General features: G+C 42.2%; 2 protein-coding genes across 4 annotated transcripts in view; both read right to left on the reverse strand.

The window, feature by feature from the left end:
- The window catches only part of VWC2L (von Willebrand factor C domain containing 2 like), a 52,237-nt gene extending 48,286 nt beyond the window's left edge, over positions 1-3,951 (reverse strand). For all 3 annotated transcript variants that reach the window (XM_057412387.1, XM_057412385.1, XM_057412386.1), the window contains exons 1-2: positions 2,992-3,951; positions 418-884 (exon numbers count right to left, since the gene is read on the reverse strand). In XM_057412387.1, coding sequence (XP_057268370.1) covers positions 418-828 — 411 coding nt within the window. In that variant the 5' untranslated portion in view covers positions 829-884; positions 2,992-3,951. The remainder of the gene's footprint in view (positions 1-417; positions 885-2,991) is intronic.
- A 101-nt stretch (positions 3,952-4,052) lies between these two features.
- Positions 4,053-14,636, reverse strand: part of SPAG16 (sperm associated antigen 16) — a 430,349-nt gene continuing 419,765 nt past the window's right edge. The window contains exon 16 of the mRNA XM_057412371.1: positions 4,053-4,400. Coding sequence (XP_057268354.1) covers positions 4,225-4,400 — 176 coding nt within the window. The 3' untranslated portion in view covers positions 4,053-4,224. The remainder of the gene's footprint in view (positions 4,401-14,636) is intronic.

Raw genomic sequence — 14,636 nt, forward strand, 5'->3', positions numbered from 1 at the left:
ATACAGTTACGAGTTAACAGCTCTCAGTACCATGCCATCAGATTTTGCTATCCAAACTGGAAAAGGGGCTCTTAAAAAGCACTCAGTACTGGTTTACCACCTCTTTTACCAACCCCATTGGTAGTCCAACTTGATTCATACTATGAACAAAGAAGGAGGTTGTTCAGAATAGCAGCTTATGAGGGCTGGTATTTCACATGGGAGCTTCTGAATGACCACTAGCCCTCAGTGAGTGCACATAAGGGGGGAGGTGGCAGCTTTTACATTAGCCAGACCTGCATCACAGCTAAAAAGGACTTCAGCTTTAGCATTAATTAACAGCTGTAAGGAAACAGAGTGACTTTGAGAGTCCACAACAGAAATAAATACAAGTCCTAGCGCAAACTAACAGAAAATACTGAAGAAAGGGTTTCATACCTTAAATTCCTCCAAGATTTTGTAATTTTTCCCATGATATTCACAAAAGTTTTTCACTTCTTTGCATTCTGGACAGCATCCGTTGTGTTCCACTTTTGTACACTTTGGGTGGATTTTAGGGCATTCTGGCTGATCACAAACAGGTCCATCCTCAGTACAGACACAGGGACAGTTGGAATGCCCCGGGAAAAAACGTTCTCCCAGTTTGTACACAAAGCCACTGTCATCCACACAGCCCTTCCCTCGGTAGTCATCAAAGATCAGATTGTCATTGCTGGAGGTCTGGTCCCCTTCATCAGCAGGGTAGTCTTCATGATTGATGGCAGCTGGGGTGACCAAAGCAGGGATTACAAAAAGAAGCATCCAGGCATCATGGATACGAAGAGCCATCCCCCTCCTCAGCTGCTCCATAGGATCTCAATGCCAGATGGAAACAGCTGCTTCCATAGGGAGACCAGTGTTGTGGTCTGAAAACAAATATTTTTAAGTGAGAAAACCCTCAAAATTATAATGAATAATGACTTATAAAGGCCATAGTTTCAACCAGCATCCAAGAATACATCAGTGCTTTCAAACTACACATAACTACATAACCACCACTGATTCTTTCGAATTAAGCTTCTTCTCAGTTGTTGTTAAAGAGAATAAATAAAGCATATGGAATACATAAATTAGACACACATGCCTTTAAGCATACGTGCACAAAATATCTTCATAGAAATGGTGGCTCACAGAATCACCTTATTTTTACTGTTCAGCTCAATTTTGTGATGCACCAGAAACTAAACTAGCTGCCTGAAATTCTAGGGGGATAGGCAGCTCTGATTTCAACATAAGTTTAAGCATGTTGTGGCTACTGTTCCTCTGCGCTATGTATGGTGCACTGCCCACTTCATTAAACTGAGGTGGGAAACCTGAGTTGAGGTAAGCATGATCTGTAGATAGATCTGCCCCCAGTACGAAAGATGGTGCTGGGTTATACTTGGTCAATGAGCGGTGGAACAGCACGGAATTTTATATACAGCATTTCTGAAGAGGAAAAGGGACTACCTGGGCTACCAACACAGCCCAGCCTCTAGCAGGTACATATAATCCCAACAGAAGCAAAGATGTAATTCACTTTCTCCATTATTCAGCATGTCATTCCCAGAGAGAAACGCAGCGAGCAAGATGTTAAGTGTAATGCGTGTAGCTGCTGAAATGTGTTGCCTGATTAAGCTGGAGCCTTGTTAAAACTTTGGGAGTAATGCTGCATGGTCTGACCCTGGAGAGCTCTGCTGAAGTAGTCGAGCTGAGGACTGACCCAAAGTGGGAGAGGAGCTTTGCACTGCCCCCGAGGGAGAGAGTCATCTCCAGGCAAAGGCTCAGCACGTGTGTCGTGAGTGCACTGATGGCTGCCCATGGTGCCACCTCACTGCCACCAATGCACTATCCTACCTGCACACCCAACAGCCAGGGATGCCCCGGCATCAAAATGGTTTCTGACCTCTCCTAAGAGAGCTGTGCAAGGTATTGGAGGAAACTTTTACATGAGATGAAATACTAGTGCTATGCAGATTAAGGAACACTGGAGGCAGCTCCTGGCACAGACCAAAAATGGACTGGTTGGAAGTGTGGCATTCCTTCTGTTGCTCCGTTCCTATATCATGCACACACAGCTACACACAGTATATACAAACATGCATTAAACTACACACATGCAGGCAAAAACATACTCCCCTTCCACCCTTCTGGGAGATCTTTTTATGTATTGGGATTTTTGGTGGACTGCAGATGTTCAGCAATTAATTCTCCCTTAACTGAAGCAAAAAAGCAGCAGCAGGAGGAAGAAGGTTTAATCTCAAAGAAGCAGCTAAGGGATCCTGTTGACAAAGCAGTTTTTCCAAAGCCACAACAGAGGGAGACACCAGATATTACACAAGCTTTATCAAATTCAAAAGGTATCTTATTAATTGAAGTACTAGCTATGCTTCCATCACAAGGATTATGCACCCTGTTACTACTATCAGCAATATCGTAACATGTTGTTTGGGAATCAAGTGTTTCATGCAGATGCGGCTGCTTTATGCATCATCTCCAGAGTTGAGAATCTCACCCACCTAAATGCTACAGGTAGGCTGCAACATTGCAGACTGGGGGGCATTCAGAAGGAAAAAAAAAAAAAAAAAAGCAGAAGCAAATGAAGTAATTCATGTCTGGGGAAATGTGAAACAATTGAGAGAATCTGTTGAAGTTTCGATGAGGAAGCTCTGCAAATCATATATATACCATATATATTAAAAAGTTCTCCAAAGATCATAAATAAAACCACTATATTTTGCTACAGCACCTGAGCTGTCCCACAGCAACTCACAAGGGCTCTGCTCAGCAGCGATCCTGGACGTCAGACAGACTGCAGACGTCTTGCACAGGCAGATTTCAACAAGTAAACAAACGCTGCTCATCTCGGAATGAGTTTATAGCTGAACTTTCTTATCATTTCTCATCATGAGAGAGGCCAGCATCGTAGGCAAGTCTCTGAGTAAAACATTTCCACCCGCCTTCCCTCACCCCAAGTGAATAATTTACACTTACCTAATCAGGCTCGATCTGAAAGCTGAAAGGGGTCACAGGCCAACATGGACTAAAAGGTTAGAAACAGATTAGTAAAAGCAGTTCGTCCTAATCACATTTTCAGTGTTGACTCACGGACAAGCCCTTTTCCTCCACCTCCCATTGCAAAACACGGGAAAGCAGCAGCCCAGCAACCACAACGTGAGAATTAAGCTTTAACCCAGCGTTCAAGATTCAAAGCGAGCAGCGGCGAGGCGGTCCAGAGGCTGGGATGCCGCTGAGAAACCCCGATGCCAGCAGCACAGTCATCGCGGCGAACTTGGGCTGGATTTCCTCAGGTCTTGGAGAGGGGGAAGGACCGGGGGGGTGGGGGAGAAGAGAAAAAAAAAAAACATATACATCTATATATCCCCTCCCTATGCCCAGCGGATCTCTTGCGCTCCAAGATTTGCCACGGCGAGGGAGGGAGAGGGGGGGAAAGGGGGCTGGTTATGCTGTGGGCAGGCGACAGAGGGGCGGCAGAGGAGCCCCGCGGCCGGCGGGCGGGCAGCCCCCGCTCCCCTGCGGGGACTTCCCGGGCCGGGGGCCGGGCATGCCCGCTGCGGACTGCGCCGCTCCGCGCTCCCGCCTCTTATTATTGGAATGAATTATAATTGTGGTAGGAAAAGAAGGGGGGGAAAAGAGGGAAGAGGGGGACGAAACATAAATAAATCCGTCTGCGGAGCGCTCAGGCCCGCGGGCGCGCCATGGCCGCTGTGCCCGCGGGCGGGCGGCGGTATTTCCGCCGCTCCCCGCCGCCGCTCGCCCCAAGTCCTGCTCGCTGCTGCCGGCGTCCGGAGCTTGTGCTGCGGGGGGAGCGCCGCACCCCCGCTCTGTCTGCATGATTAAAACTTCACATCTTCCCCGTGGCTGGCACCGCGGAAGGTGCGCCCGGCTCTGGTGTCGCGTGTGGTGCTACATTAAGAATCAATCTCCTTGCAGTTCGGCTGCTCTGTCATTAGGCGTCATTGTAAAGCTGTTTCTCCAGGAAGGACCAAGAGAGAGTCTTGATGTTCGGAAAAAAACAAGAGTGTCAACAGAAAGAGGGAGAAATTGGGGTTTTTATTTGGATAAAATACAGAATAATACTCCTTTCGGGCTGTTATTCCCACTGCACACATTAACTATGAAAACAATTTACTAAGCCCTCACTGCTCTCTTGTCGAACCGTTTTTTCCCATGAGATTAAGGTTAGGTTCAGCAGCGTGCTGGTCCTCATTTCCAGAGACAAACCTTACCGTCAGCACCCCCGGAGAGCAGCAGCCTTGCCCGGTGATGGAAGCCAACGCTGTGCACTTCGCTGCTGTGGCCCCGCAGGCTGGATTGCTGCCCAGATGCAACTTGCAGAACCTTAACGGATCCATCGCCGCTCGCCAGAGCCACGACCTGACCTGAAATTCAGGGGAAGGTTATCGAGGTTTGCAAAGGCAAAGCAAGACAACGGTGTTGGGAGTTTTGAGATCATCGTTTTAAAGATGTCCATGCACGCTCCTGTTGTCTGAGATAAATTATCGGAGAGTTGGACAGATCAATAAAGATGAGATTGGATTTTGGAGTGATTAAGTGAATCTGGAAACCCCAGCATGCTACTCATTAGGAGCACAGCTATTTTCCTTGTATTTGGATACAATTATTCAGGCCCAGATTCTGAACCAGAGACTGAGCACAAAAGAAGTAGATGCTGTTCAGATACTTGGAGGTATTAGCATCAGACTGTGCTCTTAATACTGCTTTTCTTGTACAGGTCTGTAAGAAATGAAGATCACAGAATCATAGAATGTTTTGGGTTGGAAAGGACCTCCAAAGGTCATCTAGTTCAACCTCACTGCAATGAGCAGGGACATCTTCAATGTGGGTTTTCAACCAGGTGTCAAGGATGTCAGGTATCTGGTTGGACTTGATGATCTTAAAGGTCTTTTCCAACCTAGCTGATTCTATGAGTCTATGATTCAATCTAGCTGAACTGAGTGCCTTGTTCCCTTACACCCTTAAGGAAAATGAGGCTAATAAAACTGTTAATATAGAATTTGGGATAACAGTAGAAAAAAATTAAAGAAAACCTAAAAAAGTGTCTAATGAGTGCCCATATGTTTATTTATGAACCAAATGGACTCAATTTTCATAAAATTATAGAATGGTTAGGGTTGGAAAGGACCTTAAGATCATGTAGTTCCAACCCCCATCACTCAAGGAGGCTCATAAGTTTATTATCTTCCTGCTTAAATAAAAGCTGGTAAGTGATATGTTTGAAGCACCTTTTACTTGCCCAGACACCAGCTAAAGAGTCTCTCTTTTTAGAAATTAACTACAGGAATCATGAGTTTCATGTACAAAAACAAATAAAAAGAGGATCAATACATTCATTTCAAGGCTGATGTGGGCCTCCCAACAATGGGATCCTTGCACTGCCAGTCCTCATCTTGGTCAAACACCTTTTCCTATTCGGAGCAAGTTCAGTATACCCTCCAAATGATTACAGCTCTTTTTATATGTATCAGGATTTTCTCTCTGAAAGCAAAGTCATAGCCAGCAGAGGAATAATTAGTATCGACTTTGACAAAGTCAGTCTGGCACCGATGTCATCATTTTTTTTAAGATTATGAAAAACTGAAGTTATTTGCTATTTTTAGTCATTCAGATTATTCACCAAGTACCCAATGGGAACCTATTGCCAACAGAAGTTAGCATGGAGGAATCTGTCCCAGTTTGAATGATGCACAAGCCGTAGGGCCTTCGGTGTGCCTATGTCATGTACAGGGAATATATCCAGGGAATATATTGTCCCTCCATTCAAAGCAATTCTTAACAATGATGTTCTCTGCTCTGCTCATTGAGATCTGATGATTTCATTTGGCAGCCTGGGAAGTAAACAACTGCCCTTTTCTCTGTTTATCCAAGGAAACATACAGCCAAAAAGATCTTACAAATGTGCTGAGAATATTTAATCACAAGTTATGCTTAGCGTGGTCATGGATATTTGTGCAAGAAAGAGAACTAGAAAGTAGAACTAACCATGATAAATATGCCCTATTTGCAAACCTTTATAACTACCCAGCTTCTTCGTCTAGAACAAAGCCTGACACAGCAAAGATCTGTAGGATGGATTAGAGTGTCCAAAGGAGCAGATGTGAATATTTATTATAAAGTCTTCCAGCAATTCTTTGCTGACAGAAGCATTGCATATGGATTTCACTTGCAGCCAGACTCTCCAGGCAGTCGCTGGGATGACTTCCGTAGGAGCCAAACAAATGCCATTTCGCCTGGAGCCCTGACACCACAACAGCTGGGCAGGGGGTTAATGTCACTTTCAGCTTCTCAAACAAAATAATGAACCCACTCCTTACAAAGAGAGAGGTTCCGGAAGGAGAAAAGATTTAGACAACAGCAGTTAACATCCAGAAAGTAAGGGCAAGACAGACTAATAACTGAGACAACAGCTTCCATGTCTAACTCACCCCCTCACACCCTCCCCAGTGTTTTTAAACGCTTTGCTAGGTAAGTCATACACCTGAAGCAAAATCACAGCCCTCTCACCCAGCCTGTCCATGCCAGTATCCCGACAGTACTAGAAAATGACAAAACCAATAGAGAAGAATAAAAACCAACTAGCAAGGAGGTGCAGTAGTAAACTGCACATGCTTTCATTGCCCGTACGTGCTGGGGAAAGGGTTTAGGTGTATGAAGCAGCCCTGATGCAGAACGATTCTTTTCACAGGAATTTTTGTTATCTGAGTTATGGTGTATTACTGTCGTGACTGTGAGCACAGCCACTGCCTTACTCAGTAGCAGCCACATGCACAGGCAAATATGTGTGAGAGGGAACGAAATGGGAGGGGAAAGCACAATATAAGAACATCTCATTTCACTCACCCTTTATGTCAACACTGATCTATGCGCTCATAAGAATTTGTTCATTATAATGCAAATTTACTCCCTCCTTCTTTCCAAAAGGAGATGTTTCCTTTTGGAAAGAGAGAACAAATTGTGTTTTATTGCTCTTTCAAAATGTTCTCCAATTAGGAAAGCAAACAAAAACTATTACATAATTGTCATGCAAAGCTCTCTTTTAATGAAGAATATGTACTTCTGCACTGACAAAGGCACTTTGATACAACACGCAGAGGAAGGTAAAAGCCTGGAGATAAATTTTCCTTCATACCTTTGACCAAACTGTCAGGTGGGGCTGGTCTGTGCAAACCCACTGAACTCAGCAGTTACACTGATTTGCATTGAACGGTTTCTTGCTTAGAAGATGTAGAGCCTCAAAGACTCTGATCTCCAGATCTCACAGCCTCTAGATCTCCAGCTCTTGAGGCTTCCAAAAAGCCTGCTCTGGATCTGTTGGTGCACCTCCCAGACAGGCAACACAGGGAGCTGAAATGAAGCTGTGCTTTGGCTGGCCCCACACCATTCCCGAGCTCATCCTTCTTCCTCAAACTGGCAGACAGGAGTGATGACAAAGCATCAACGGATGCTTTTGTTGCCACAACGGAGAGACATACAGTAGCAGCTTTTGTACGAATTATAGTTGATTTGCTGTTGTGCATTGCAAGAACATAGGTACTAATTTTTCTGATGTATCCCTATTATGTCCTTAGAATAACATAAGCTCTGACCATCTGGTTATTTGCTTCAGAAAGGATGCAGTGAGTTAGAAAAGTTAGAGAGAGAAAGCCAGCAAAGGCAAATAAAGGTATAAACAACTTCTGTGCAAGGAATCATTGACAGGGATAACAACTTACCCCAGAAAAAACTATTTGTGCACTAAAATGTACTTGGCTGATCATGCTTTCTCCATATGCAAACCTCAAGCTTCAGTCAGCCTGTGACATCACCACTGCTTCCCTCCCTGGGGACCCATAAAGAAATCCAGAGCTGAGACAGACCGCAAACTACCACTCAGATGGTGTGGGTGAAACACGGAGTTTCCATCAAAATGCTACTCTGACTCCTGGCTAAATGGGAGCTGCAAGGCAGCCGAAGCTGTCAGGAGCTGTGCAGCATGGGACAGGGTATTTCTGAACAGTCACCTCGCTCCTTGGACGGAACTGAATTTCCTCTGAGCAATCAGTGCTCTTCAGCTCCCTTTTCCCACCCAGCATTTGCGTAAGCTACCTCTGTAGGTTTCCAGTCCTGGTGTCCTACAGAGAAAAAACTCTGTCCCTGATCTCATGTGTGCTACCTCGCCAAGCTGGCAAGGCTCTTGGTTTTAGGCACTGATTAATTACAAATCCAGTGCTGTTGTTTGGGCTGGAAATACATTTCTATTTAAACCAAAAATCACTCATACCCTTCTAGAGAAACTATTTCTATTGCTACAACCATATCCCTACATTGTTTTGAAACCAGAATGGGATGCTGAAATTATTCAGTACCTCAAAAGATGTGATTGGTTTTAAGACATGCACCCCGCTTTGGAGAATGAGGTACTTAAAATTAATTATCTTGTATGGAAGTCTGGCCCTGCACATTTTCCAAATGTACACCAAGTTACAGGCCTAAAAATTGCCATAAGCATAAAGCATCAAAAGCTAGAATCTGACAAAAAAGAAAAAAAAAAAGATTTTACTGGAGTCTCCACACTGACCTAAAAATGCTTAAAACCAAAGTTACTACATTCAGTGAAGCTCAGTACATATTAGTAAGCAACATGCTTTTTTCTCATCTGCAAGGAACTTTGCATACCTGTGCTGCTATACAAATACTAACAAATCCAAAGCTACTCCGGGAATACAATATGAGATCCATCTCCTGATTTGAACTGGTGGATACATTTAAAATAGTCCTGGTATGTTGAAGCAATCTTATTTGTTACTGCATTTCATCAGAAGGCAAAACTATACAAGATTAATTTGCTGGGTTGATGGAACCAAATTACTTCGGGTGGAGGGAACAAAACCTGTACTTGTCAGAAGACAGCTTGACAATTTATATTCCATAAGAGCAGAACAGAAATCACAGCCATGATTACTGTCTTTGTAAAATGAATTTTGAGTAAAGCCTTGCCAAGACCACAGTAAGTACTGCTTCACTGGTTTATGCGTTCAAACAGCTGGAATGGACTGGGAAAGCCTAAAAAGCAGGCCAGATTACTGGCTCTGGCAGTCAATAAATTATATTGACCAAAACCTTAAGATTTCATCTTAAAACAACAGACTCAACCTTCCCGCTTTGTCCCAGCACATCCAGTTCATGCTGCAGATTGTTACATATACACACTGCTGTGTCCAAACAAACCACCACCAAGCCTCATCGGCAAGCCCTTTATAGGCACATTGAAGCATTACACTTTTCTTCAGGCAAATTAAGTTATAAATGGTGCAACATTCCATTATTGAATGCTCTAAAAATTCCTATTTTGCCAGACAAGTACTTCATGTTTCTAGAGTAGTCTAGCACCTTAAATGTTAATAAAATAGTATTGTAACAAAAGTCACAAACTCCACAACTTGCTGTATCCTATTAGGCTGAAACATTCATACTCATAACTAGCTGAGAATAGTTTTTTCCATAGACTCAGCAGTTAACATTAACTCTTTTGCTCAGATACAGTGCAGAACAAGGACAGTGAAAGATGGAACTCTGTTTCAGCCACAATTTACTCCCAGAGCAAACAGACCAGTTGAGGTGCTGGATTTGGACAATTGCTTCTAATAAAAGTATAGCAATTCCTTTAGACTTCCTTGTAAATAATTCAGATTCAGTAACCTTCCCAATTTCAAAATACTTGCACTGCCTAACTGTAAGCAAAGCATTCATCTTCAAAGACAAAAACCCAGTTATTTCTTGTTTCATGAAAATTACATTCTTGCATGGATTTAAGAAATTCTGTTTATCATAACTGCATAGAAAAGCCTGAGACCATTACCAGTAGCAGAGATGAAATAACGTATCAAAGACAGAAAGGAAGAAAAGCTTTGATCAATAGGGAAATGATTTTTATACACATCAGAACTAATTTAAAGAATTCTCTGGGATCAATTTAGATAGACAGAAATGCTTCTCAGCATTTATTACCTGTGGAGGGAATATTGATCCCATCCATTGATTTCTCCTATGCATGTAGAGCAGCATCTGGTTTTGTTGTGTGGGTTTTTTTAAAGATGCCCCAAAGTGGAGAGTATCAAGAAACTACTTACATTTTAAGGACTTACATTAATGGTTCAACCAATGTCATAACTCAGAACTTTTAAACTCTATTTAAGAGTAGGCAAAATGTAATTTAGCTAAATTTTGGCAATTGATTGTTATTCAATAGAATATATTTTAAGAGAAGGGTTGTTGTTTTTTCTTGAAACCTTACTTACCAAAGACTACTAGTTCCTTATATAACACATTGTACCAAACATTTCCTTTCCTGTTCCCCTTTCAAATAGAATCTTTCTTCATATTAATCTTATCAATCACACAGTATTAATTGATTACATTCCCCTGAATGTAATCTTTTGTCATTATCGGAGCCGCAACAATTTCCATCATCATGACAATCACTCAACTTAGTCTCCTAGGAACGAGGCATCTCTCAGGTTAGGTGTAAAAGCAAAATACCCAGTCCCTGCCTTGAATAATTTGCAGTGTAAGTATAATTAAAAAACAACCAACCACAACACGGAATACAGCAAACAGATCAGAAAGGACAAAGCTACAGATAACTAGCTATGATCACCTGTTTTCCTGTAGTTAACTGTTTCATAGGCATCCTGGCAGCAGGACAGGACTTGGGTCTGAAGTCTCATTTCTGCACTGCACCATGTAGAGGTACCAAGTACCTCCCCTCCACAAAGCTGGTTCAGGTATTTTGAGCACATCCAGAGCAGTATCAGCCAATATGACCCAGCCTGGACATAGCAGAGCATAACAGTGCCTATGTGACCTCCAGCCTCCGAGGTGGCATCACCTGTGCAGCAGAGAAATGTGAACTGGGTAGGCTGGGTTCCGTACTGGGAAATGGGAGGAAAGCACTGAGCTGCTTTGCACCAGCTCATGAGCTGGCTCACAGTTTTCACTTGATATGAAGTCAGACCAAGCTTTAGTGTTAAGGAACCTAAGGGAGAATGGCAGATGGAGAGGTTTCCAAACACAACAGAGATTCTTCATGCAAATGTTAGTGTGCTTGCCTAAATATAAATACATACAGTGCTCACAGACGCTGCAAACTGTGATTGCAGTGGCTGTAGATCACTACTGTCAGGCTAAGCAGAATATTATTTACCAGGCAACTGTTTTCACCTTACAATAGATGTTTCTTTTTTTTTTTTTTTTTTTTTTTTTTGGGGGGGGGGGGGGGGGGGGTGTCTATAAGCAGCTTTCAACAAATACAGCAATTATTTCTTGTCTTCCAAACGTACACTGTATTTTGCTTAGGAAAGCACTTTTCTGACATTTTTCAAAGTCCTCCATTTTCAGATGTGAATAAAACCTCTAAAATATTATTTTCTTGGACATAATGACAACCGCTCCTCTCTTTGCCTTTCCACTGTGTTTATTTAGCTTTTTCATGGGAGAGGACATAGAAGAAAAATCTTGAGCAGGTTGTAATTCACATGCAGCAATTTACTAAATATTCTCAGTAACTGAGACCAAAAGGCAAGCTGAGAAAAACAGAAGAGGTCCAACAATCTGCTGATAAAGTTTTTTAATATATTGGTACCAAATTAAAATCCTTTTGTCATTCTCTAATATAATGACTTTTTTTCCTCCCTTTCTCAGAAGTATTTAAATAGACAGAGATTTGGCAAAGTATATTAGGGAAAATTAGCTCATCTCAGTATGCACTTAAACTCGTGACTCACCGTATGCATATGAAGTCATTCAGTTCAGTGTAATCATGTGCTTAAATGATGGCTGGATCAGGGCATCACAAACAGATTCATTATTGCAATAATGAGTTACAGCACAAGGTCTTCAAATGAACAAATTCACTTTTATCTAGCTTTTAGCAGTACACTAACAGACCTTTTAAAGAGAAAGGCAGCTTTATAGACTGAGTAGGAGCATATAATGCAGGTTTCCTAGACCCAAGTATTAGAAGAAGGTAGTAACAGCAAAGTAAGTAAGTACAGAGAAGTTACTTAGACAAATTATCCAACAGATATTTACAAAGGTGGAAAGTGATTCCCCCGGAACACAGAAAAGTCATATTACTCAGGCAGTGTATTCATAGAAATTCAGTGGTTACCTTTAAAAATCTGCATATAGAGATTTGTCCTGGATGAGAATTGAGTGAGGAGCAGGATATGGCCTTTGGCATTTCCCTCAAAAGAATAAAGGTGTGGGGTAATGTTAGGACAACAGAAAAAGAGGATTTAACTTTTTACTGTGTGGAAAACGTGACCTAGATGAAGGGGCATTATTGCCAGAGCTTAAACAGATCTCAGAACTCGACAAATCCTTTTCCAGTCAAAAAAAATCACCAGAAAGTTCCTCAGAGCAAAGAAAGCATTTATCTGAGAGGAGAAAATCCTTTATATAAAAGAATTTAAAGCCTTTTTATAATGATTTCTAGACCCAGACCATTACTGTAAAGCTACCTTTCAGCTGGACTTCAGTTTGTTTATATTAGATTTTAGTTGGCCTTTTGGATTTTCAAAATAGTTTCAAAACAAATCAGAAAGTATTAAAACTGCACCTTTTGGAGCAAAGACTTCAAGATGTCATAACCTTTCTGAATGTGTTTATGAGGCATGCTTGAATATATTCAGAATATATTAAAAAATAATATACTGAGAATAAAAGGACAACAGTCTCCATCTTCTGACCAGGGCTGAAAGGGTTCTAATGAAAATTTCTACCAAAGATCCTGCTCTACTTGAAGATGTCCTTGCTCATTGCAAGGGGGTTGGATTCGATGACATTTGAAAGTCCGTTTCAACCCAAACTATTCTATGATTCTGTGACTAATATTTTTGTGCCTGTCATGGTTTAAACCCAGCCGGTAACTCAGAACCACGCAGCTGTTCTCTCACTCCCCCCCACTTCCTCCCCCCAGCTCCCGGGGGAATGGGGAGCAGAATTGAAAGGATGTAACTCACACAGGTTGAGATAAGAGCAGTCCAGTAACTGAGGTATAACACAAACCACTGCTGCTGCCACCAATAATAATAGCGATAAGGAAAATAACAAGGGAAGAGAATACAATCGCTCACCACCCACCGACCAATACCCAGCCTGACCCGAGCAGTGATCTAGCCCTTCTGGGTAACTACCCCCAGTTTATATAGTGGGCATGATGTGCTGTGGTATGGAATACCCTTTTGGTTAGTTTGGCTCAGGTGTCCTGTCTCTCCCAACTTCCCCTCCTCCCTGGCAGAGCATGAGACTGAGAAAGTCCTTGGTCAGAGTAAACATTACTGAGCAATAACTAAAAACATCGGTGTTATCAGTGCTGTTCCCAGGCTGAAAGTCAAAACCACAGCACTGCACAAGCTACTAAGAAGGATAAAAAATGACTGCTACTGCTGAACCCAGGAGAGTGCCTATAATAGGAACACATTACCCAGTTTTCAGTGTTACACAGAATATTTGTATGTGGACACAAATATAGGCGTCTGTGTTTCCAAGTGAATCTACCTTGAGATAAAAACAGATGAGGCCCAAGGTAAATGGCATCCTGGCAAAATTCCTTGGATCGCTACCACGTGTGGGACCTCAGTCCCGCCAAGCTCTTCCACAATCCAAAATCCCCAAAGGCAGCAAAGGCAGCACCTAGGGAGCTGCCTGTAGCCTCGTCAGAGAAACAACCTCCTCTCCACTTGCTGGCTGAGAAACTTCAGAGAAGGTGACACCAGTGACGTTGTTACTGTAGTGGTGCTTGTGCTGCCCAGGGCAACAACATGACAAAACTGTCAAATTTTAAAATGATGCATGAGAAGAAGGCCATGGAGGAAAAGAGTAAAGATCAGTACCATCTGATGATCTTAAAACAGGAATAAACCACCATAACATTATCTGTGTAAGTTGCCAAGCTGAAGCTCTGCTTACAAAGAAACTTTCCGAAGGACTTACATGAAGGCAAATGCTCCAGAGCATGGTTAAGGTTCACACTAAAATCTTATTCTGAGGAAAAAGCTTTCTCTTTTGTTAAACTTATATATTGGAAGCAGCATATCAAGTACTGTACTGTGTGTAATGTTATCTCCATAATACAGTAGCTGGTTTCTTGGTGTGTCAAGAGCCTAAGAGGAAAAAGAGTCGCACTTACATTAAATAAAAATTTTCATTAAGAAAAATAAAACTTACTGAGGGGTTAACTTGGAGAAATGAAGTCACAGCAAAACTGCTGTCACCACAAATTGAAATTTATTCTAGTTTCTGCTACAAGTGAGGTCCCTGAATATAGATTTGGGTGCAAAGCCATGCTTTCCTCTGAACTTCTTAGTTAACTGGAGCTGTATCTATTTTAAGCATTAGTATGTCTCGTTTTTAAGAATTCAATGAAGTTGAGCAATGTATAAAGAACAATTCCAGGAGCTATGCAGGACCATAGCTTTGACAAATGGAAACACCATTTTAAATGCATTCAGATAATATTTTAATTAATATCCTATTCTTTCTCTTTTCCTCACTCTCCATTTTCAGATGCCTGCAGCCATCCAGTTAAAGCCCCTTTGATCGTTCTTCCGTTTTCA

This window comes from Pezoporus wallicus, unplaced genomic scaffold, assembly GCF_028554395.1.
Source record: "Pezoporus wallicus isolate ANWC-B61680 ecotype Strahan unplaced genomic scaffold, APGP_CSIRO_Pwel_v1 contig_6566, whole genome shotgun sequence".
NCBI classification, from domain to species: Eukaryota; Metazoa; Chordata; class Aves; order Psittaciformes; family Psittacidae; genus Pezoporus; species Pezoporus wallicus.